This window comes from Olea europaea, chromosome 16 (genome assembly GCF_002742605.1).
Source record: "Olea europaea var. sylvestris chromosome 16, O_europaea_v1, whole genome shotgun sequence".
NCBI lineage: Eukaryota > Viridiplantae > Streptophyta > Magnoliopsida > Lamiales > Oleaceae > Olea > Olea europaea.
Window position 1 is genome coordinate 3,045,200 of NC_036252.1, and position 19,005 is coordinate 3,064,204.

The 19,005-nt window shown below is 34.0% G+C and overlaps 1 protein-coding gene across 1 annotated transcript; it reads right to left on the minus strand.

Moving 5' to 3' along the window:
- Positions 1-6,045: 6,045 nt before the first annotated feature.
- On the minus strand, positions 6,046-14,985 carry LOC111411725 (spastin). Its single transcript, XM_023042302.1, has 13 exons — positions 14,530-14,985; positions 12,293-12,390; positions 12,164-12,183; positions 11,510-11,750; positions 11,335-11,430; positions 11,127-11,242; positions 10,956-11,036; positions 9,703-9,826; positions 8,473-8,522; positions 7,797-7,884; positions 7,656-7,691; positions 6,597-6,694; positions 6,046-6,378 (listed from the first exon to the last, which is right to left on the minus strand). The coding sequence occupies exons 1-13, from the start codon at positions 14,838-14,840 to the stop codon at positions 6,262-6,264; spliced, it is 1,476 nt and encodes a 491-aa protein (XP_022898070.1). The 5' UTR covers positions 14,841-14,985; the 3' UTR covers positions 6,046-6,261.
- Positions 14,986-19,005: the final 4,020 nt, after the last annotated feature.

Here is a 19,005-nt window from a genome sequence, read left to right on the forward strand (position 1 = left end):
TTAGATACAGTTTAAGGTTAAAGTTATTTTTTGTTGTAAGATTTATTTGGTTTATTGACTCTAAACTTGTTTAAAATAATCTCACTAAGGTATTAAGGTAATCAGTTGGAAATAAGTATGTTACAAATCACATCACATGTAATTTTCATGTTACACATCCATGCTTGATCCATGTCATTCGGTTGTATCAATATACGTGACCATTGATGGGTTTAGCTACATGAAAGTAGTGAAAGCCGCTTTGATCCTATGTTGATATGATTGATGGACGGGATTGTTTGGGGATGCATTCAGTAATGATAGCAAAATGTTGGGTACTTATAAGGTTACGTTTAATGCACATTTATAAGGTGACACCTATAGCCCAAGTAGGAGATTGTAAGGATTTTTAGACGATCGTGTAGGCTTATATGTGTAAATAATCGTGTGTTAAATTAAAGGCTATCGAATTTGGTTGAGCCCATTTAAAGTGATCTAATAAAACTTCGATTTTGGATCGTTATGCATCCAATTAAAGTGTGGGTTCTATATGTGTAGAGACCGGGTCCAGATTCCTAATTCTATGATTGGCTTAATTAGGTCAAAGGGCATCGCTATATAAATATGGTTATGGTACCCAAATCGCACGTATCTTTTACTCATTCTATTTTGTCTCCCATCGTCAGAGAGAATTACGGGCTGCTTGTAGATTTGGAAGACTATACCGCATGATTCAATTATTGTAAATAGTCATGTCTGATTCAGATACGCTTTCGTTATAATTTTTGTATTTCTTGATAATTTAACATGAAAGATCCCGTAGTTTATGATAATAAATTATCCTACAACATATACACTATTTCCACACTTTATTTTAGCATTTTAGTTTACTTTCCAAGTCTAAGATTCTTAAGCAGCCATTTGTGGGCACACAGAAAATGACCTGAACAAGTGTCTTTTTGAATTTTGGAACCTTCCCCTTTTATTTCATGAAAGTTTGGCTTTTGGGGTCTAACATTTCCACCAAGAAGTGGTGAAATTTACATATGATTACAGTTGAACCCATTGGCAGTGGTCTTGAATCTATGCTACATTATGTGGTCCGGGATGGAAAAAGCAGAGAGAATAATTGACTAAAATATAGGGTAGCGAATTAACCTATTTGTACAATCATGCTTGACAATTATGGTAGACACGGACCATTAATTTTAAGAATAATTTTTGAAATAAATGAATGTGATGTTGCCAAATGTAAATTGTCAATCAAGATTGTCAAATAAAATTGTACAAGCAGCATGACTTTAGGGTAACTTGGTCTACACACTTCTATTTATTTAAATTGAATGAAATAATTTTTCTTTTTATGATGAACAACACTTTAGTTTTAAAATCACATTCATCATTTTCATCCAATAAAGTCATGATACGTTTTAATGCAGTAAACAAAAATCAAGGGCCACTACCACCTAAATTGCGTGATAAATAACGTTACTCTTTTCCTTAATGCATTTTATTGAATATTTACACTTACTTAAACATAAAGATAAACAAGAGGAGAAAAATCAATTCTAGTACCAAAACTGAACGCCGGTTCTTGATTTGAAATAAAAGTACAGTTTTGACATTTTTGTAACTAGACCCCAAGAATGGGAATGGGTTAGGGTTATGAACTTATAATCTGATGATCGAGTTGATTCCATGTTTATAAGTTCATTCCATACTGGACCAGATCGAAATAATTATATACATTCTCAACAGATCATTCGAATGTATTTAAATAGATACGATCGGATAAGAGTAAACAACAATGTCAAATCAAACCGTCCCTTGCCTTAAAAGAGTCCAACGTCACCGTCGGATCACATGAGTGAATCGAAAGTTGGATCTACATTGAATCTAACCCGAATCGAATCCACATTCAAGCCAAGCATCAATCTAGAACTTCACATAGCACGTAAAACTTGAGTTTGGAGTACAATGCAATGCAAAACTTTCCCAATCACCCTATCTCAGACTGCTTGACAAGTCACATAATTCAATTAACTACATGCAAAATCACCATAGTTAGAACTCCGGTGATTAAAACCGATTAAATATTTGGTATGCAATGTTTAACATGATTAGACTATATAGCAAATAAAATTAATATTGCATTTGTTTAGTACCATATGTTCCATCCTATCAAACAAATCAATCAGCCAGTCAGGTAAAAGGTATGGGGATTAATCAACAAAATTTCTACTGTGAATGAAGATTTCCTCAGTTCCTTGACAACCATAAAAATGGGGTACAATTACATAAAGATTTAAGTTACACTTAACCAGCCAGTGGATTAGCGTGTATCGTCACACGATTGATCCTGATATCCACAAGAGGCCGATCTCCTGGTCCTGCTTGAGTCTGCACAAATACAAGGGCATGTTCATGAATATGAATATTAGTTTTCAAGTCCATTGTGAAACGTCAAAAAGACGTCAATGGGTAAATTCATGATCAACAACAATCGCTACAAAAAACTAATATTGACAGAGATGATAGGGTGATCAAAGAACATAAAACAAATGTTTCCTCAACAACAATCACTGCTAAAAAGTTATATTGAAGGATATGATAGGGTGATCTAAGAACGTAAAACAAATGTTTCCTCAACTACAATCACTACTAAAAATTAGTATTGACGAAGATGTTACATAATAAGAAAAATGCCTGCACAAATTTAACAAAGGTATGGATGTTTTTCGCAATGACAATGTAAAGATAGAGATTGTTATCACCAATTCAATTTTATGCTAAAATGAGAAAAATATCATCTTTCATCATCTTCTTCATTATATATATTGTTCATGCACATAATCACATTTTAATTGGTTTTTTCACTATACCCATTATTTACACTCTTCGTAAGCATAAAATGGGGATGGCCATTTTAAGTTTATTAACCACATATTTATTCTCTTCATATACCATTTCAAAAAATTTTGAGCAATCAAGTATTACAGCAGTCATGATTCTTTTCAACCAGAAATACAATCATTTACATCATTTTCTCTTATTTATTGAATGAAATAATTTTGTACAATTTTTTTTTTCATATTACTCTACTTTTTTATTTATTTATGAACATTTGAAGAAGAAGGCGAGAGCGAAACCACAGTGAAGAACAAATTGGTTTGCACAATTTTACCCCTTCATTTTCAAAAGAAAAGATTCATTTTATTTCATTTAACAGAGCATTTTAATGGGGAGTTGATAAAAGAACGTTTTGCACAAAAAAAAAGGTAAAAGTGAGGGTGAGATTTGCCAAATAACAAAAGGTAGGGACTTTTTCACAAAAATCTCGAAAGGTAGAGACATTTTGTGCTAATTACCCTTTTTTTCATATATAAATTACAGACACGTCCTTAAAGTATTTGACTATTACATGGAAATGCTCTCACTTTTCAAACATTAAAGAGAGCTCCTCTAAAATTTATTGGAAAACCCTTGTGGTACATAAAAGGGGGGTACATAATGGTGTCTCTCCCTCACATGTGCCGGGCCCACCTAAATATGTATTCAGGTGGGCCAGGCACATGTGGGGGGCGGGGTACCATTATGTACCCCCTTTTATGTACCCATAGCATATCCCAAATTTATTTTCTTCAGCAAATTCTCCTTGTCACATCAAAAAATAAATTTATGTTTTCCAATTTAGCCATGCTTATTTGCATTTGATTTTAAAATTGCTGTTAGAAGATATGTCCAGCTCTCTGACGACATCATCGCAACTTCTTCACACAATGCCTATAGATCGCTTCTAGTATGCCCTACAAAAATAACCTCAGATTGAGTTTCAAATTAGATCAAAGTATCGTATAGAGAAGTTGAAGGCAATTGGGGGAAGAAATTACGCTTAAAAGATCCCTATAATGTTAAAAGTACCAAGTTTCAAATAACATTTATTAGATACTAGATAGAGACAAGAAGAATGCAATGATGAAACTGTATGATGAAACTTCACAAGGAGAAAAAAATTTAAAGATGGCCACATTTATATTTCATCTTTGGTACTCTGCTAGAGTCTAGAAGCATATGAATAGGGATGGACATAGTCCGATTCGGTTCTGTTCTAACAAGATTAAAATCGGCCCCAAAATTTTTGAGTATTTAGTAAGTGGAATCGTCGGGTCCAAATTTAATTATGGAATTGTTCAGGTTCGATCCAATCTTATGTGTCTTTTGCTTATCTCTTTACTGAATTCTTTATAAATTTGATTGTTAAAATTACAGAAAGAGTAAGATAGTGAACTTACAATAACTAAGAGATGCACTGTCGAGCTTCATTTCCATTTTTTGAAAACAATAGAAATGACACTACGGTATAATAACATATTTTGGTAAAACTTATGTCAATTTGATTAAGTTATGCTTGGACTGAAAATTAAAAATAGGAAAATCATATTTTTGGGTTTGAACTAAATTAACTAGTTAACAAATTTATTTAGAAAAAATAAAATAATTTGACTTATTTAAAATAAATAAATTAAAAAAATTAGAAAGATTTGGATATTGGGTTCTTGATCCAGAACCGAGAACTGAAGAATCAAACCGAACCGAATCCATCGATTTTCGATTCAGATACTCGTTCGGATATTTAATTTAAGAAGAATCGCTCGATTCAGTTAAGTTCAGTTTGGGTCCGGTTCGATCTGATTCTATTCGGGAGTTTCGTTCAGCCTTACATATGAATAATCGACACCCCCATTAAATATTCTTCTTTAATTTTGTCTAATTCCCACACAAAATCTGTCTTCTCCTCCAAAAAAGACCCGGTTTTGGCCCAAAGCTAGATGCAGTGGCCTTGGATCTCAATATATAAGGAGCCTCAAAAAATTTATAAGTTCAAAATTCAACCCCTCCCCCCCCCCTCCCCCCCCCCCCCCATTGAATTACACTAGCTCAATTATACATGTACTTCCACAGGTGTCATCAGCCCTTTGTAAAGAAAATTCTTGCATTAAAAATTTTCTTAAAGGTGTAATAGTGCAAATATAGCAACAGGTCGTTCCACTATCCAATATACATATAGATTTGATTGCTGCTTTTGAGTTTTTGTTTTTTTGCTTTTCTTTTGTTTTTTTATGGTTTCTGTTTTTTGTTTTTTGTTTTTTTAACATTTTAAATGTAGGATATTTTAAGCACTAAATGGTAACCACTCATATATTTCATTGGTTTTTAGAAGGCCATAGTTATATTTCTTGAATGAAAGAATGGATTCTCGGTCTAATGAAACAATGAGTGTCATGCATAATATTCCTCATCACAAAAAACTGTGTTTGAATCGATCATGATTGATCCTAAAGAGTTTACTTTACTTATAAAAAAAAATTATATTTAAGGGGCTTCATAATATTTTCTTTGACATCAAAATTCCGGCCCTGCCCAAAAAGTTCTCATGACCATGACCCATCATGTCCATACCACCAGATTCCATGTACAAAAATCTGAACACGAGTGACATGGCCACGCACTTGACCTTTTTTTTTGGCGTAAAGATGTGGTGGTTCTGTTTGACGGGTGGCCAAACGGCCGCCGTGGCATGTACATAGTGGCTCTGACCTTTGTGTTTTAGCTAGTGAAGGTGGTTGAAACCTTGGCGGTGCCTCCTATAAAAGCCGAGAATTGGCATTTTGAGTGGCGGGTTGGTTCAGGCAATTTTTTGTGCTGTTCGCATGGCTCTCGCTTACTCGATAGTGCTTTCTGTGTTTCAATGCCGTAGTTTCCACCGTGGCAGTGGCTGGTCACACCATTGGGTGTTTTATCGTCAAGTAGCGTGCAATTGTGCGTTCGGTTTATAGGTCTGCCAATAATTTTAGCATCCCAGTTTTAGCATCATCAAAGCTTGCATGACAATGAAGCCTATACTTGGTTTAGATATCTAAAAACAGATTTTTAGTAAAATTTGATAAAAGTTATGAAACGTGCAGTTAGATAGTTAATAAAAATTGTGACTATCAAGAAATGTGTGGTGGAAAATAAATTGAGATGAAAAGTGAGGACAAAACAGGAGCGAAATAAACATTAAAGTAATTCAAAGCAGCGTGTAAAATTTAACTTTCAATCTCACTAATAGATTGATCATTCTAGATCAATGCATATTTACATGGTACCATATAAAGCATTTGTTGCTCAGATTTTTCCATTCATTTTTTGTTTTTTTATTGTGCATGTGTTAGTTCTTTCTCCAGTCAAATAATTCTAAAACATGTTTTGGATCATGACAGAACTTAGTACCATAATAATTTAGTTGGAGCCAAATTCCCGATTCCACTGTTCAAGCTCTTCCCATTTGCTCTTCTGTAGACTGGGTTTAATAACAGTCATTGCCTTCTGAAAATCTCCATATCTTAAACGCCTTACCTGCACATGGAGAAGGAATTTAGCAGCTTTATAGAATTTTGAGCTGATGCATGGGAACAAAAATAGTTGAGTTGCGCATGCGTTTGTGTATAAGAGAGAAGACTAAGGGAAAAATTTGTAATGCTTTAATATCAAAGCTCACTCCTAAAACTTTGAACCAATTAAAATTTTGATATTCAATTGCTGGGGGCCCCCGGGGGGGGGGGGAGCTGCATTACCTGATTTGCCTGGACTGTGAGAATGTTTGTGCCAAGCTCTCTGATTGGCATCATTGCAGCTTCTTCACACAATGCCTTTAGGTCACTTCCAGAATACCCTACAAAAACAATACATCTGAGTTTTAAATTAGGTGATGGTACCTAATAGAAGACATTGAGGGCAATTTAGGGAAGATATTACGCTCAAAAGATCCCCACAAGGTTAAAAGAACCAAATTTTATAGAACATTTATTACATAACGATAACAAGAATGCTAAGATGGAAGTTTGGTCATGCTAAAATGAGTACGAAAAGAAATGAAAATATAAACTGAGTGGAGGTGATACTGGTAAAGGACAACTTAAGGGAAGAAGGAATTAAGTGGTTGGAACACTTCTCACAGAGACTAAAGGAGGCTATTGTTCAGAAGATTGAAGCCATTTTAGTGTAAAATGTTAGGAGGAGAAGTAGACCAAAACTAGCATGGCCTATTTGTGATTGCAAATCATCCAGTTTCTCAGATCTCCTAATAGATATTGCAATGAATCGACACTATTGACAGTCATCTCTTTGCAGTTAATCTAATCTCATATACCCTCTAAATCTTATTTCGTTTTCCTTCGTTAATAAGACAATGATCACTATGCATTTATTACATAACGATAACAAGAATGCTAAGATGGAAGTTTGGTCATGCTAAAATGAGTACGAAAAGAAATGAAAATATAAACTGAGTGGAGGTGATACTGGTAAAGGACAACTTAAGGGAAGAAGGAATTAAGTGGTTGGAACACTTCTCACAGAGACTAAAGGAGGCTATTGTTCAGAAGATTGAAGCCATTTTAGTGTAAAATGTTAGGAGGAGAAGTAGACCAAAACTAGCATGGCCTATTTGTGATTGCAAATCATCCAGTTTCTCAGATCTCCTAATAGATATTGCAATGAATCGACACTATTGACAGTCATCTCTTTGCAGTTAATCTAATCTCATATACCCTCTAAATCTTATTTCGTTTTCCTTCGTTAATAAGACAATGATCACTATGCTCCGAAAGCCTCAACTTTGAAACTTATCTTACCTTCCGTTTCTTGCACAAGTTTCTCTAATTCTCGATCTGTAGCCAAAGGAAGGAAACAATGTCAACTAGTAGAATAGTTACTCTTGCACACACAGTAAGCTAGTAAATTAATATATACATCGTTTAGAAACATGTTCTCACCTGGCAAAGAAAATGAACCCTTAAGTTTGTGTTTAAAAAGAAGCCTCCTGGCATTTGCATCTGGCAAAGGGATGTATATTCTCTTCACCTGTTTCAAGATTTGAACAAAAATCAACTAGGAAGTTCCACTTAAAATCACATCGTCCGTAAATTATAATTGACATTTTCCCAATACGTCCAACTCTTCATGTTTGCTAAAACACTTCCTCCCATGAGAGGAAAAAAAGAATATTGAATATGGAGTCTCAACAATAATTACATGGGAAGCAGGAGAGAAATTGATATCTAGAGATATGGCAGTCAAATCATATAACCTAAAAATCTTTTAGAAGGACAAAAATTAGGTTGCCTCATATGTCTAGTCCAAATGCACTGCCAACATCAGAATCAGACATTCTCTCAATTTACATGTGACTGGCTCAGTAGGCAATATCCTTGTCTTTTCTGAAAAACTGGCCTTAGCAAATTTTCAATTGAAAATCCATAAAATCTCAATGTACATAATACAGTTTAGAATTGCAAAAAATTTAGATAAAAATCTTCAAAACATCAATTTGAAAACTACTACAACCCAAGATTATTTTCCCATAGAAAATTGGACTAAATTGCTCCAATTGAATACTTGAATTTCCCTAGAGGCTAACTTGACACGAGATTAGTGCATCAAGATACTGACCAGTCTTCTAAGGACTGCATCATCCAATTCTTGTGGTTTATTGGTTGCACCTACAAAAATCCAAGTACAAGTGTCAAAACAACAAACAGAAAAATAAATAAATAAGCATTACTAAAAGATATAGAGATGGGTGTGCTTGGCCGGTCTTCACATCTCTTTTATGATATAGAGTGTATACACGAACACAAGGACAGATACAAATAAGAGATCCACAAGCTTCCTCATTTAAAAGCAATATATGGAATTATTGATATCAACCTGACCACCAAAGGGCAACCCAGATGTAGATAGGCTTCACATATTAAGAAGAAAAGAGAAATATAAATAAATTACCTTATACACTGTGCAAATTTGTTTTCTGTCTGTGTAACAAGTTATAGAAGTACAAAACATTTTTTTAGATGAGTTTTCATGTATAATTTGACTTTTTAAACCATTTGTATATGGTGTCAATAGTTAAATACAGCAGATATATAACTCCTGGGAATAGCAACATAGTTATAGGGACATTAATGAAAGAAACAAGTTAAGTAGATCCGGGAATTGTAGCACCTAACTTCATACAACTTTGAATAATTTGCAAATAGAAGCCTGCAGTTCAGTTTAATCCATAATTCCATAGCTGTTTGCAAATTAAGCATAGGTTGGGGAATCAGACAACAAAATTACTTGCTGTTTCGTTTAAAATGCAAGACAACTCAATAGTTTGTCAAGCATATATAGATGATCATTCTTCATATATATAGACAGCTAGCATAGAAAGCATTGCAAAAATCAAAAACAAGAACTCAAATGTTCATCCAGAGTCAACAGTTCCCACTTAATGCAATAATCCTCCAACTTTACATATCCAGCCTACCAGAACCCCCACCCAGTCACTCGAACTTGAGCACACACAATCCAAAAACCTTGAACAGAAAAAGAAAAGAAAAATGACAATGGACTCTACATTATAGTTGTGGCTTTGTAGTAGAATTTGAAAACTTTTAAGTCAAAGCAGGATACAGTGTCAATGCTCAACTTTGAGGTGCGAGCTTTTGGGTACAGCACACACAACATGACAGATCAATTCATTAGAGCACTAGGAGAAGAAAATACCAAATTAATATTGCCGCAAGGGTACAAAATACATGTCATAATTCACATCTAGAGATGATCAAGATCTACAGAAGGATTGTGTTGAACAGAAACCAACACAATTAAGTGCTTAGGCTAGCGCATGAAGCTTACCAATGACAGTGACTAGATCATCAGAACTTGATGTCACTCCATCAAACTGAACAAGAAACTCTGACTTCAATCTTCTACTTGCTTCATTTTCGTTAGTTGTCCTCGTTGACATGATACTATCTATCTGTTACCACAAAGATTAGAAAGATTTCATCAAGCATAGCAGTCAATGCTTGTGAAAACAAATTTCTATTCACAGAAAAAACAAGGTGTAACTTCATATGGTTGGGGAACAAGAAATAGCTGTCAATATTGAATTTTAACAAATAACAGCAGCTTTACTACACTAAAGCTAAAAAGAAAATATCAGCAAAACCAAAAGAAAGGGAAGCAAAGAGAAGAAGAGAACCAGCATAAATCAGGAGACAGGTGAATAATAAAAACACAGAACAAAAAACATGACATGTAATAAATTGCAAAAAAATATCTTCCAGTTTATCTGACGAAAGAATTAGTATCTGTCTTGACAAAATCACAGGGAAATAATATGGACATCAGGTTTAGAAGACCATGAGAAAGACACCTCCATCACAGGAATAAAAGATCTAACAAAAAGTTAACTGTATAACATGGACACAAGTCCTGATAAAATCACGCCATCAGAAAGATGAAATATATTAGGAAACGTACTTCTTGGTCAGTAATAGAATTATGACACATATAAAAATAGGTTTCTAGACATCTTGAGTATGGTGCCTAAAAACGTTCCACTCTTTCCCAGAAGTGCGTTCTACTATCATTACATTATTGTAAATTAAAAGACATTCTACCCAAGGTTTTTTAATATATAGCCTATAGAAAATAAGTTAGCCACTTTTAATTCCAATGAAGTTCTTAATTTGAGGAAAATGATTGTGAAATTGTTTTTTTAGTGCACCTATCTGAACCAAGGTATAACCAAACACATGAGAGATGAGTCTCATCAATAATTAGACTAATAAAGCAATTCACTTCAATAAAAATTGCAGCTCGTTGTGCTGACAGAAGAAGCAAGTAGAGCAATGATTTGAATAAGAGATGTTTAGCATTCCAATTGAGTAAAATTATATATCCGCAGATAATTCAGTTCTCTAACCATCTCTCTCTCTCTCTCTCTCTGTAGTTAGGTGGGTGTATGCAACCACTCCATTGCAACTTGCTATAAAGTCGTCAATCTCAGGAAAACAATAGCATAGATCAACGAGACAGATGGACAAGAAAGAAAAAAGTCACATAGACTAACTAATAGATCAACTCCGAATGCAGGTCAATACCTCATCCATGAAAATTACAGAAGGCTGCCGCGAAATGGCAACCATGAAAAGAGTTCGAACAAGCTTTTCGCCCTCTCCCACCTGATATTGTATGTAAATAATAAGAATTTCAACTGTAAAGAGTTAACACATACACACATACAGAGAGAGAGAGAGAGAGATGGCTCATACCCACTTTGATGTTAGGGAAGAAGCAGAAACATTAAAAAAGGTTGCTTCTGACTCTGAAGCAACTGCCTTCGCAAGCATTGTCTTTCCAGTGCCAGGTGGTCCAAAGAGAAGCAAACCTGTAAGACAAAAACTATTCATTTCACTTTCAAACATTATTACTAGTATTCTTTTACAAAGTGGAATGTCAAGTTCTATTCTTATATATTACCCCTGGCTGGCTTCCGAAGGCCAGTAAAAAGGTCTCGTCTTTTAGTTGGTAGAATAACCATTTCTAGCAAAGCTTGTTTTGCATTCTCAAGGCCAGCTGCAGAGATACTTGATGAGTAAAATAACACATTAAAGAAACCTGAGTTAGGGAAGGACAATATGCCATGGCTCTTTACCTATGTCATGCCATTTAACTGAAGGGCTCCGGTCCACTATAACAGAATTTATCATGTCAACCAATTTTGAGTCATAACCACTGCCAGATTCCTGCATGGGTTTTGAACTCATAGCAGTATTAGCTGGACTCCTTGATGCAGAACTCTCTCTACTCTTGCTAAAAGACTTTTGTACTGCCACTTTTCTAGCCTGAGAAGTTGTAGATGAGACTGCTGTGGTTTGCGCCTTAGGTGAGGTGCTCTGAAGAAAAAATATTAACAGGAATAAAGTTCAAAAAAAAATAATAATAAAAAAAGATTGATAATTCTATATTCTGTGATAACATTTTGAGGAAAAGATTAGAAAATCAGTTTCTTCCTAGTCCTCCTACCCAATTTAGAGATTAATTTGTTTAAAAAAAGAAAGGAACAAAGAAAAGGTTTCCTATTGTACTAATTGGTCAACTGCGGTAAAAATTAAAGTACAGTCCACATCTCTTTATTAGCTAAAACTATAGGAAGCATCAGCAATAAAGTATGACTTAGAAAGTGAGGGCAATTCCATAAAAAGATGAGAATACATAATTGCCTCTATTGTGTATCTATAATTGTCAAATCAGATAAAGACACAAACCAAAAGATACAAACTTACACTTCAGTCAAAGCAATCCATACCTTGATTTCGGATGTGCCACCTAAAATTATGGTAAAAGGAGAAGAAAACAAAAGCAAAAAGTAAGCATTCATGCTTAATTAAATATTAAAAGGAATTTCTGAGAAGTTCAAAAAATTGATAACAGAAACCTGATCGTGTTCGCCTGCTTAAAGTTTGTAGTCTCTCTGCTACTTGGCCTTGCCATTTTGATATCTTCTGACGGTACGATTTCACCTTCTCCAGTTCACTGTTGGAAGTTCATAGAAGTTGAAGGCAACAAGTTAGAGAGTTCATAGAAGTTGAAAGAAAACAAGCAACACGTTAGAGTACGTTTAGCTACCTGTTTCTAGGTGTAACACCTGTACTTTTCCCCAAAACCACTTTTTATCCATACTCATTCCTCAACCACTTCTTCACCACTCATTTACCCATGTTTATACCTTGCTAGACATACCCTTAATTTATGCTTTGCTTAGACCAGATAATTAGAAAACTGACAGAAGTATGCATGGACAATGGCTGTATTCATGCCATTCAATGGAACCTTCAAGATATAATTTTCTTTTATTTCTTTAAACATGTACAAAAATGATGAAATAATATAACATTTATATGCAAAATGGATTCTTAATGCAGCAGTGTGTTGTTTTACACTTTTACATTAACTATGTAAACTATTCAGTTCAAAGTAAACTTTCACTGCCAAGATTGATAGGATCATAATCTCAATTCATATAGGATTAATGAGACCATCTGGGATACTGGGAACAGATAATGATCAGAGTAAATGCAATCTGAGGAAGATACTATAAATGTGAACCCATTCTGCAGAAAATTCAACTACTTTCGTGCATATTATTTCATTAAAGATATGAGAACTAAGTGATATTCCAGAGTACACATGATTCATGTGATAATACAATAATGTTCTCTATCCGAACTAGGACATTCTTTACCATAAATCAATAGTAATTACCTGAATGACTTAATACTTCAAGATGAAAGCAGAAAAAGACATATTCTAGAGCTAGCATTAACTGTAAGCTACTAAAGCCTCAGGATAAATTTTTTAATACTGACGAAATAACTCACTTCAAACTGTACAATATGGAGACTCATTGAAAGCAAAAATATCGCATCCGCGACAAATGGTTAATCCCTATTACTAGACCAGCTAAAATGCCCTGAACCATCGAGTACTAAGTACTGGTGTCTCAGAGGGATACGGTTTTAGATCATGCATTCCCCCCCCCCCCCCCCCCTTTATTTATTCTAATGCACAAATATAAGCATAATATTTAATTGTATGGGTTGTTCTCAATTAAAGCGTTCCTAAGTTGGGTTCATGTCGTGAGACGGTTCGATCCATATCTAGGGTGGCATTAAGCATTGAGAAGACCTCCATGCTACGAGAGGGCCAGGGAGGAAACCCCTTGAGGGTACCAGTAATCTTGTCTGTTGCATGGTTAGGATATTGTAAAGGGCGTTACTCCTTAAATTCAAAACTATGTTTTTCTCCACGACTTCTTTCTATCAAAACAAACTATGCCTTGTATAAGAGGGAGAAACATGCAGCAGTTTTTCTATTCATACAGAGGCTGTAGAAGCAATATACTCAGGCAGAAGAATCCATGCTTCTGTTTGAGTTATCACTCCCTGTCAGGTATTTCTATAATACAGAAATATTGAGTTTAAAGTTCTTTGCCTCGGGTCAGCGTCTGAAATGTGGCAGGGTCATATCATGAACTAACAAAGTGGCCATAAAAGGGCCAAGCACAATGAATGCGATCAGTGCAGCAGACAGGGTGCTTTCCATAGCAATAATTCCCTTTTGGGTAATGGCTATTTCAATAATATGACAACTATTGAGATTTTACTTTTCAGCAGATGGAATGCGATCAGTTCAGCAGAAAGGGTGATAACTAACAATTGATCATAAAAGGGCAAAGCCATAACATCTGGGTAGTCATATGACTCAACTCCAACATAATGATTCCCTTTCAGGTATTACTATAAACATCGAGTATTTAACTTCTTTGTTTTGTGTCAGCAGAAGGATCACAATCAGAGCAATGGATAGACTAACAAAATGTCCAATAAAGGGCTAAGCTTTAACAAATGGGGAGTTATTCGACTCAACTCCAACGCAACGGCTCCCTTTTAGGCATTTCTATAATATACAAAATATTGAGTTGTGAAGTTTTTTGCCTCAGCTCAGTCATTGAATGCGGCCAGTGCAGTAGACAGGGCTTGACTCAACTCCAACATAATGGCTCTGATATAGTAGAGCATATTGCCTAGTTGTTTTCTGTCTAACTCCGATTTCCAATGCTCTCAACATCTCACATTAACTTGTGATATTCAAACTGAAGAAAAGTTCGCATACCTAGAAGTGACATAGGAAGGCACAGGAGTGGAAATGGCTTCGTTGAGTATTCTTTGAGCATTCTGATAATGAGAAACGGCGTCATCTGCTATACCCCACTCTTCTGCACGTACGGCCTTGGCAATCTCCTCTTTAGCCAAATCGAAGTAGCCTTTCAGCTTGAACGCTACGCGTTCGTTCCCAGTCGCAACTCCATCGCCACCGTCCATCGCTCGATCAGTGGAGGTGCTCGGACTTTGATGAGACTCCGATGATGAATCTGACGACAGAATTGAACCTAGGTTTTCGATTATGTCTTTGAGAAAACTCATTTCTGAAAATCAATTGAATCGGTATATCTATAGAATTCTCTTTAAAAATAAAATTTACAAATCATACAAGTCAACACCGCACAGGGTGCGGTTTTTGCCCATATTCAGTCCAAAACCAGAACCAGTGAATTTTTTAAGGGACAACTCACAAAAATATCCTTAAAATTAAAAATCTTTTAAGAAATCATATGGAATAAATTTTAAAAGTAAAAAATACTATTTAAAATTAAAAAGTGACACAATGTTTTTTTTTTTTTTTAATAAAAATTGTCACTTTTCTTGAAAAAAAAAAAGTGACACAATGTCACTTTTAAAAGTGTAGTGTCACCTTTTTATTAAAACTAATCCTTGTCACGAATGTTGTATTTATTGTATTTTTATTAGTGTAGAAATTGTAGATGTTAAAAAAAATGCTGAAGATTTATTGCATTATTCAAGACTCTTGGAGCATCTTATTGTTTCATCAATGCTCTATCTATAAAATCCCCATGCATAGACTTTTGTTGCAGTTACTTAAATAAACCTAAAGTGAAGAATGCTCATACTATCTCAAAAATCATTATCTTCTAAATTAAAAATTATCTAGTGTTTGTGTTTGCTTAGTTTAGGCAAGTGTGTGAAAAAAATTGAATGTATTAGTAATGTCATTATGTCTGAACTGAGTAGTATGACATTCTTAAGATATTAACCAAAAAACACTTGCACCAAGTCAAGGAAAATATTGGAGGCCTGCATATATTGATCTATTCAATTCAATAATCTATCATTGCGATTCATCAACTTTCTTAACGATGGGACTCATTTTCTCTATTAAACTTTCATCGGATGCATCACAAAAGAAATTCTAAACAATGACTCATCAATTGTACACAGATTATAGGAATATAATTCCAGTTAAGCACTGGTTAGTCTAATGATTTTCAACAAAATTGACGAAAATGTCAAACTCAATTGATCAAAAACTGCAGCTTGCAAGAAATCATCACAACCAACAAACTTGAAAATGAAACGAGTGGTCTAATATAATTTTTGCTCAATTGCAAGTTAGTTGCGTAGGGATGAATCCAAGGATATATGAAAAAACCTTTTCATATATTAGTTTTCAGTTGCAAGTTAGTTGCATGGGAGTATGAGATATGTTTGTTTAAAAAGTTGAACAAGTGTAGATGCTGGAACTTTTTACTCAGTTATTGCAACAACATATTCAACACTGACATCATATTCGACAATGAAAAGGTAATTTTAGGAGGCAATTATGTTATATGTCACTCATCCATAGTAAAACATTGTAAAGACACACATTAACTTATTGAATCTCCATGAGAGAAAAATTCTTATAATAATTGAATTGAATGAGAAGCATAATGCACGTGGACAAGAAACGAAATAGAAGCATCCACTTTGCGCAACATTAAATATCAAGTTTACTTCATTTAGTATATCATTTACTCACTTTTTTGTTCACTTCTTTATACTTTTAATTGAAAAAAATGTTGTAGATATAAATAGCCATTCAATGAAATAATAAGGTACCCTAAAACAAAAAATCAAACAACTTTCATATTCTATTTACTAAATGCAGTAATCCATTCTTGCTAATACATGATATCAGAATAGCAATTTAAATTTAACTAACCGTTAATTGTTCAGCATGCTTGTCTTGGGAAGCAAAATATTTTAACCGTATTGATGCAAATCTTCCATATTCCTCATAAAGCATATAGCCAGTCCAGAAAATAAACAAGTATTCCGCAGTTATATGGATGAAAAACCTGATATTTACCCATAACAAAGAAACTTAACGGCATTACAGATGATTAATAAAATGCAATTTAAAAAATACACCTTTACAACTCCAAAATCTAAGGTGTGTGATGTGAAAGCTATTCCAGCAAAAGTGTTCATCCATTTATCTGTAAAAATAAATTCTCAAGAGTCAAAATATCTCGTCTCCCAAATGAAGAACTGCATTTAACCTTGGATAAACAAAAGTAGAAAATCTTGTAGGTGAAAGTACAAAAAAAAAAAAAAGAAAAAAAAAAAGAGAGAAACGAAAGATTAAAAGAAGAGGTGTGGAGGTAGGATAAGAAAGATTAAAAAACAATTAAAAAATAGCAGAAAAATGAAAAGAAAAGCCAAAGTATATAAGAAATTTATCATTAAAAACAGAAAAAATACATTAGTAAAAGAATATACATCTGGCAACCACCAAACTGTAAGATGTCAAAAACTCAAGCTTAACATTCAAGAAATTTATTAAATTTATTACGACAACTGTAAAAAAAGAATGATAAAATTCCCAAAATTTTGATTACATAATCATCAATGAAAATCAAACATCCAGCAAAAGACTTTTTCTAATATGAAACAGTAAAAGTTTTTAAAAAAATTAGGTCAAAACCTTTTCTTGGATTCAAGAAATCGAAGATCCACTACTTCATCTGCCGTAGACACCTGAAGTATAGTAAAACTATCAATACATGACATGTTGAGAGATAAAATATGAATTGAGCAAAAAATGTATAATTTGGATGAGAGAGAGGAGTTTGAGAGAAAAAGAAATGGGTTGAAAATTGGAGGAGAGAAGAAAAATAAATAGATGTTGCATGAAGAAGTAAGGAAAAATAGATATTAAGTAAAGAAATGAAGAAAAATAGGGAAAGTGGGAAAAAAAAAGAAAAAAGAAGAAGAAAAAACTTACCGATAAAAAAAAAATCTCTCCGCACAGTTTGGAGAGCATTTTTTTTTTTTGGCACTCATGACAATTTATATTAATAGATATTGGCTAAAGAAATGGAGAAAAGTAGGGGAAAGCGAAAGAGAGAGTGAAAAAAATTATAGAAAAATAATAAAATCTCTCTGCACTATGTGGAGAGTGTGCTCCAACTCTCTGCACTGTGCGGAGAGGTGGAGAGATGGTGTCCCCACAGTGCAGAGAGTATTTTTTTTTTCTCATGGTAGTTTATCTATATTAATTTTTTTTAATGGTGATAGCACGATGCTGTGGAAGAACATTCATAAACAAAATTTTTTGCCTCATTGCTGTTTTTGTTTTTGTTCATAGTAGTTTATATATATTATGTTGAAGAAGTCGAGAAAAATAAATATTACCCAAAAAATGGAGAAAACTAGAGAGAGCAAGAGAGAGTGAAAAAAAGGGGAAAAAAAAGAAAAAAAATTACCAAAAAAAAGAAAGAAAATCTCTTCGCACCGTGCGGAGAGTTAGAGACCAACTCTCCGCACAGTGCAGAGAGTTTTTTTTTTGTGCTCATAACAGTTTATATATATTATGTCGAAGAAGTAGGAAAAAATAGATATTGCTTAAAAAATGGAGAAAAGTAGGGAGAGCGAGAGAGAATGGAGAAAAAAAAAGAAGAAAAAAATTACCAAGAAAAAAGAAAGAAAATTTCTCCGCACAGTGTGGAGAGATAGTCTCCAACTCCGCACTGTGCAGAGTTTTTTTTTCTCATGGCAGTTTATATATATTAAAATTATTTTTTTAATGGTGATGACATGATGCGTGTGGAAAAACATTTGCTAGATCAACGTAAACAAAATTCCTCAGAAGATGCGAAAATGAAAAATGACATCACGTACAGTAAAATTGGATTAATTTACTTTGCATCTACAGTAGTCCCTCACTGCCCTTTTTATAAGAAGTTAGAAATGTTAGACCAAATTTACATGTTAGACCAATTTAAAACACAGTTATAGTTCAAACAGTTTACAACAAGAAAATATTCTATTACCAGTTGGTTTAGATGCTTAATTTTAACTACTTGCTTCTTACAAATGCTATCAAGCTCCCTCTTTCTCCAAGGCCAGAGGTTAATCATTCTCTGTATCCTATTAATAAGGACAAAATTCATTAAGTTTAATGATTAGGATATCACCCAGATTTTTGTCATAAAGTTTTACTTGACAATCTAAAATAGGCTACTAACTTGTATCCATCCAAAAATAGCTAAATAAAAACTGATTTGATTAGAAGTAAATAAATAATACTTACGGTGCAACCTTGTCTCGCTCCTGTCTTGTGGCACCGAAACGTTGGGCAACATAGAGACAAAATGACTCATCCATAAACCAACATATAATCAAAAATAAAATTATTGTACACAAGGTCCGACCAATTTAACTAACATTAAGCTTCACAAAGCAACCA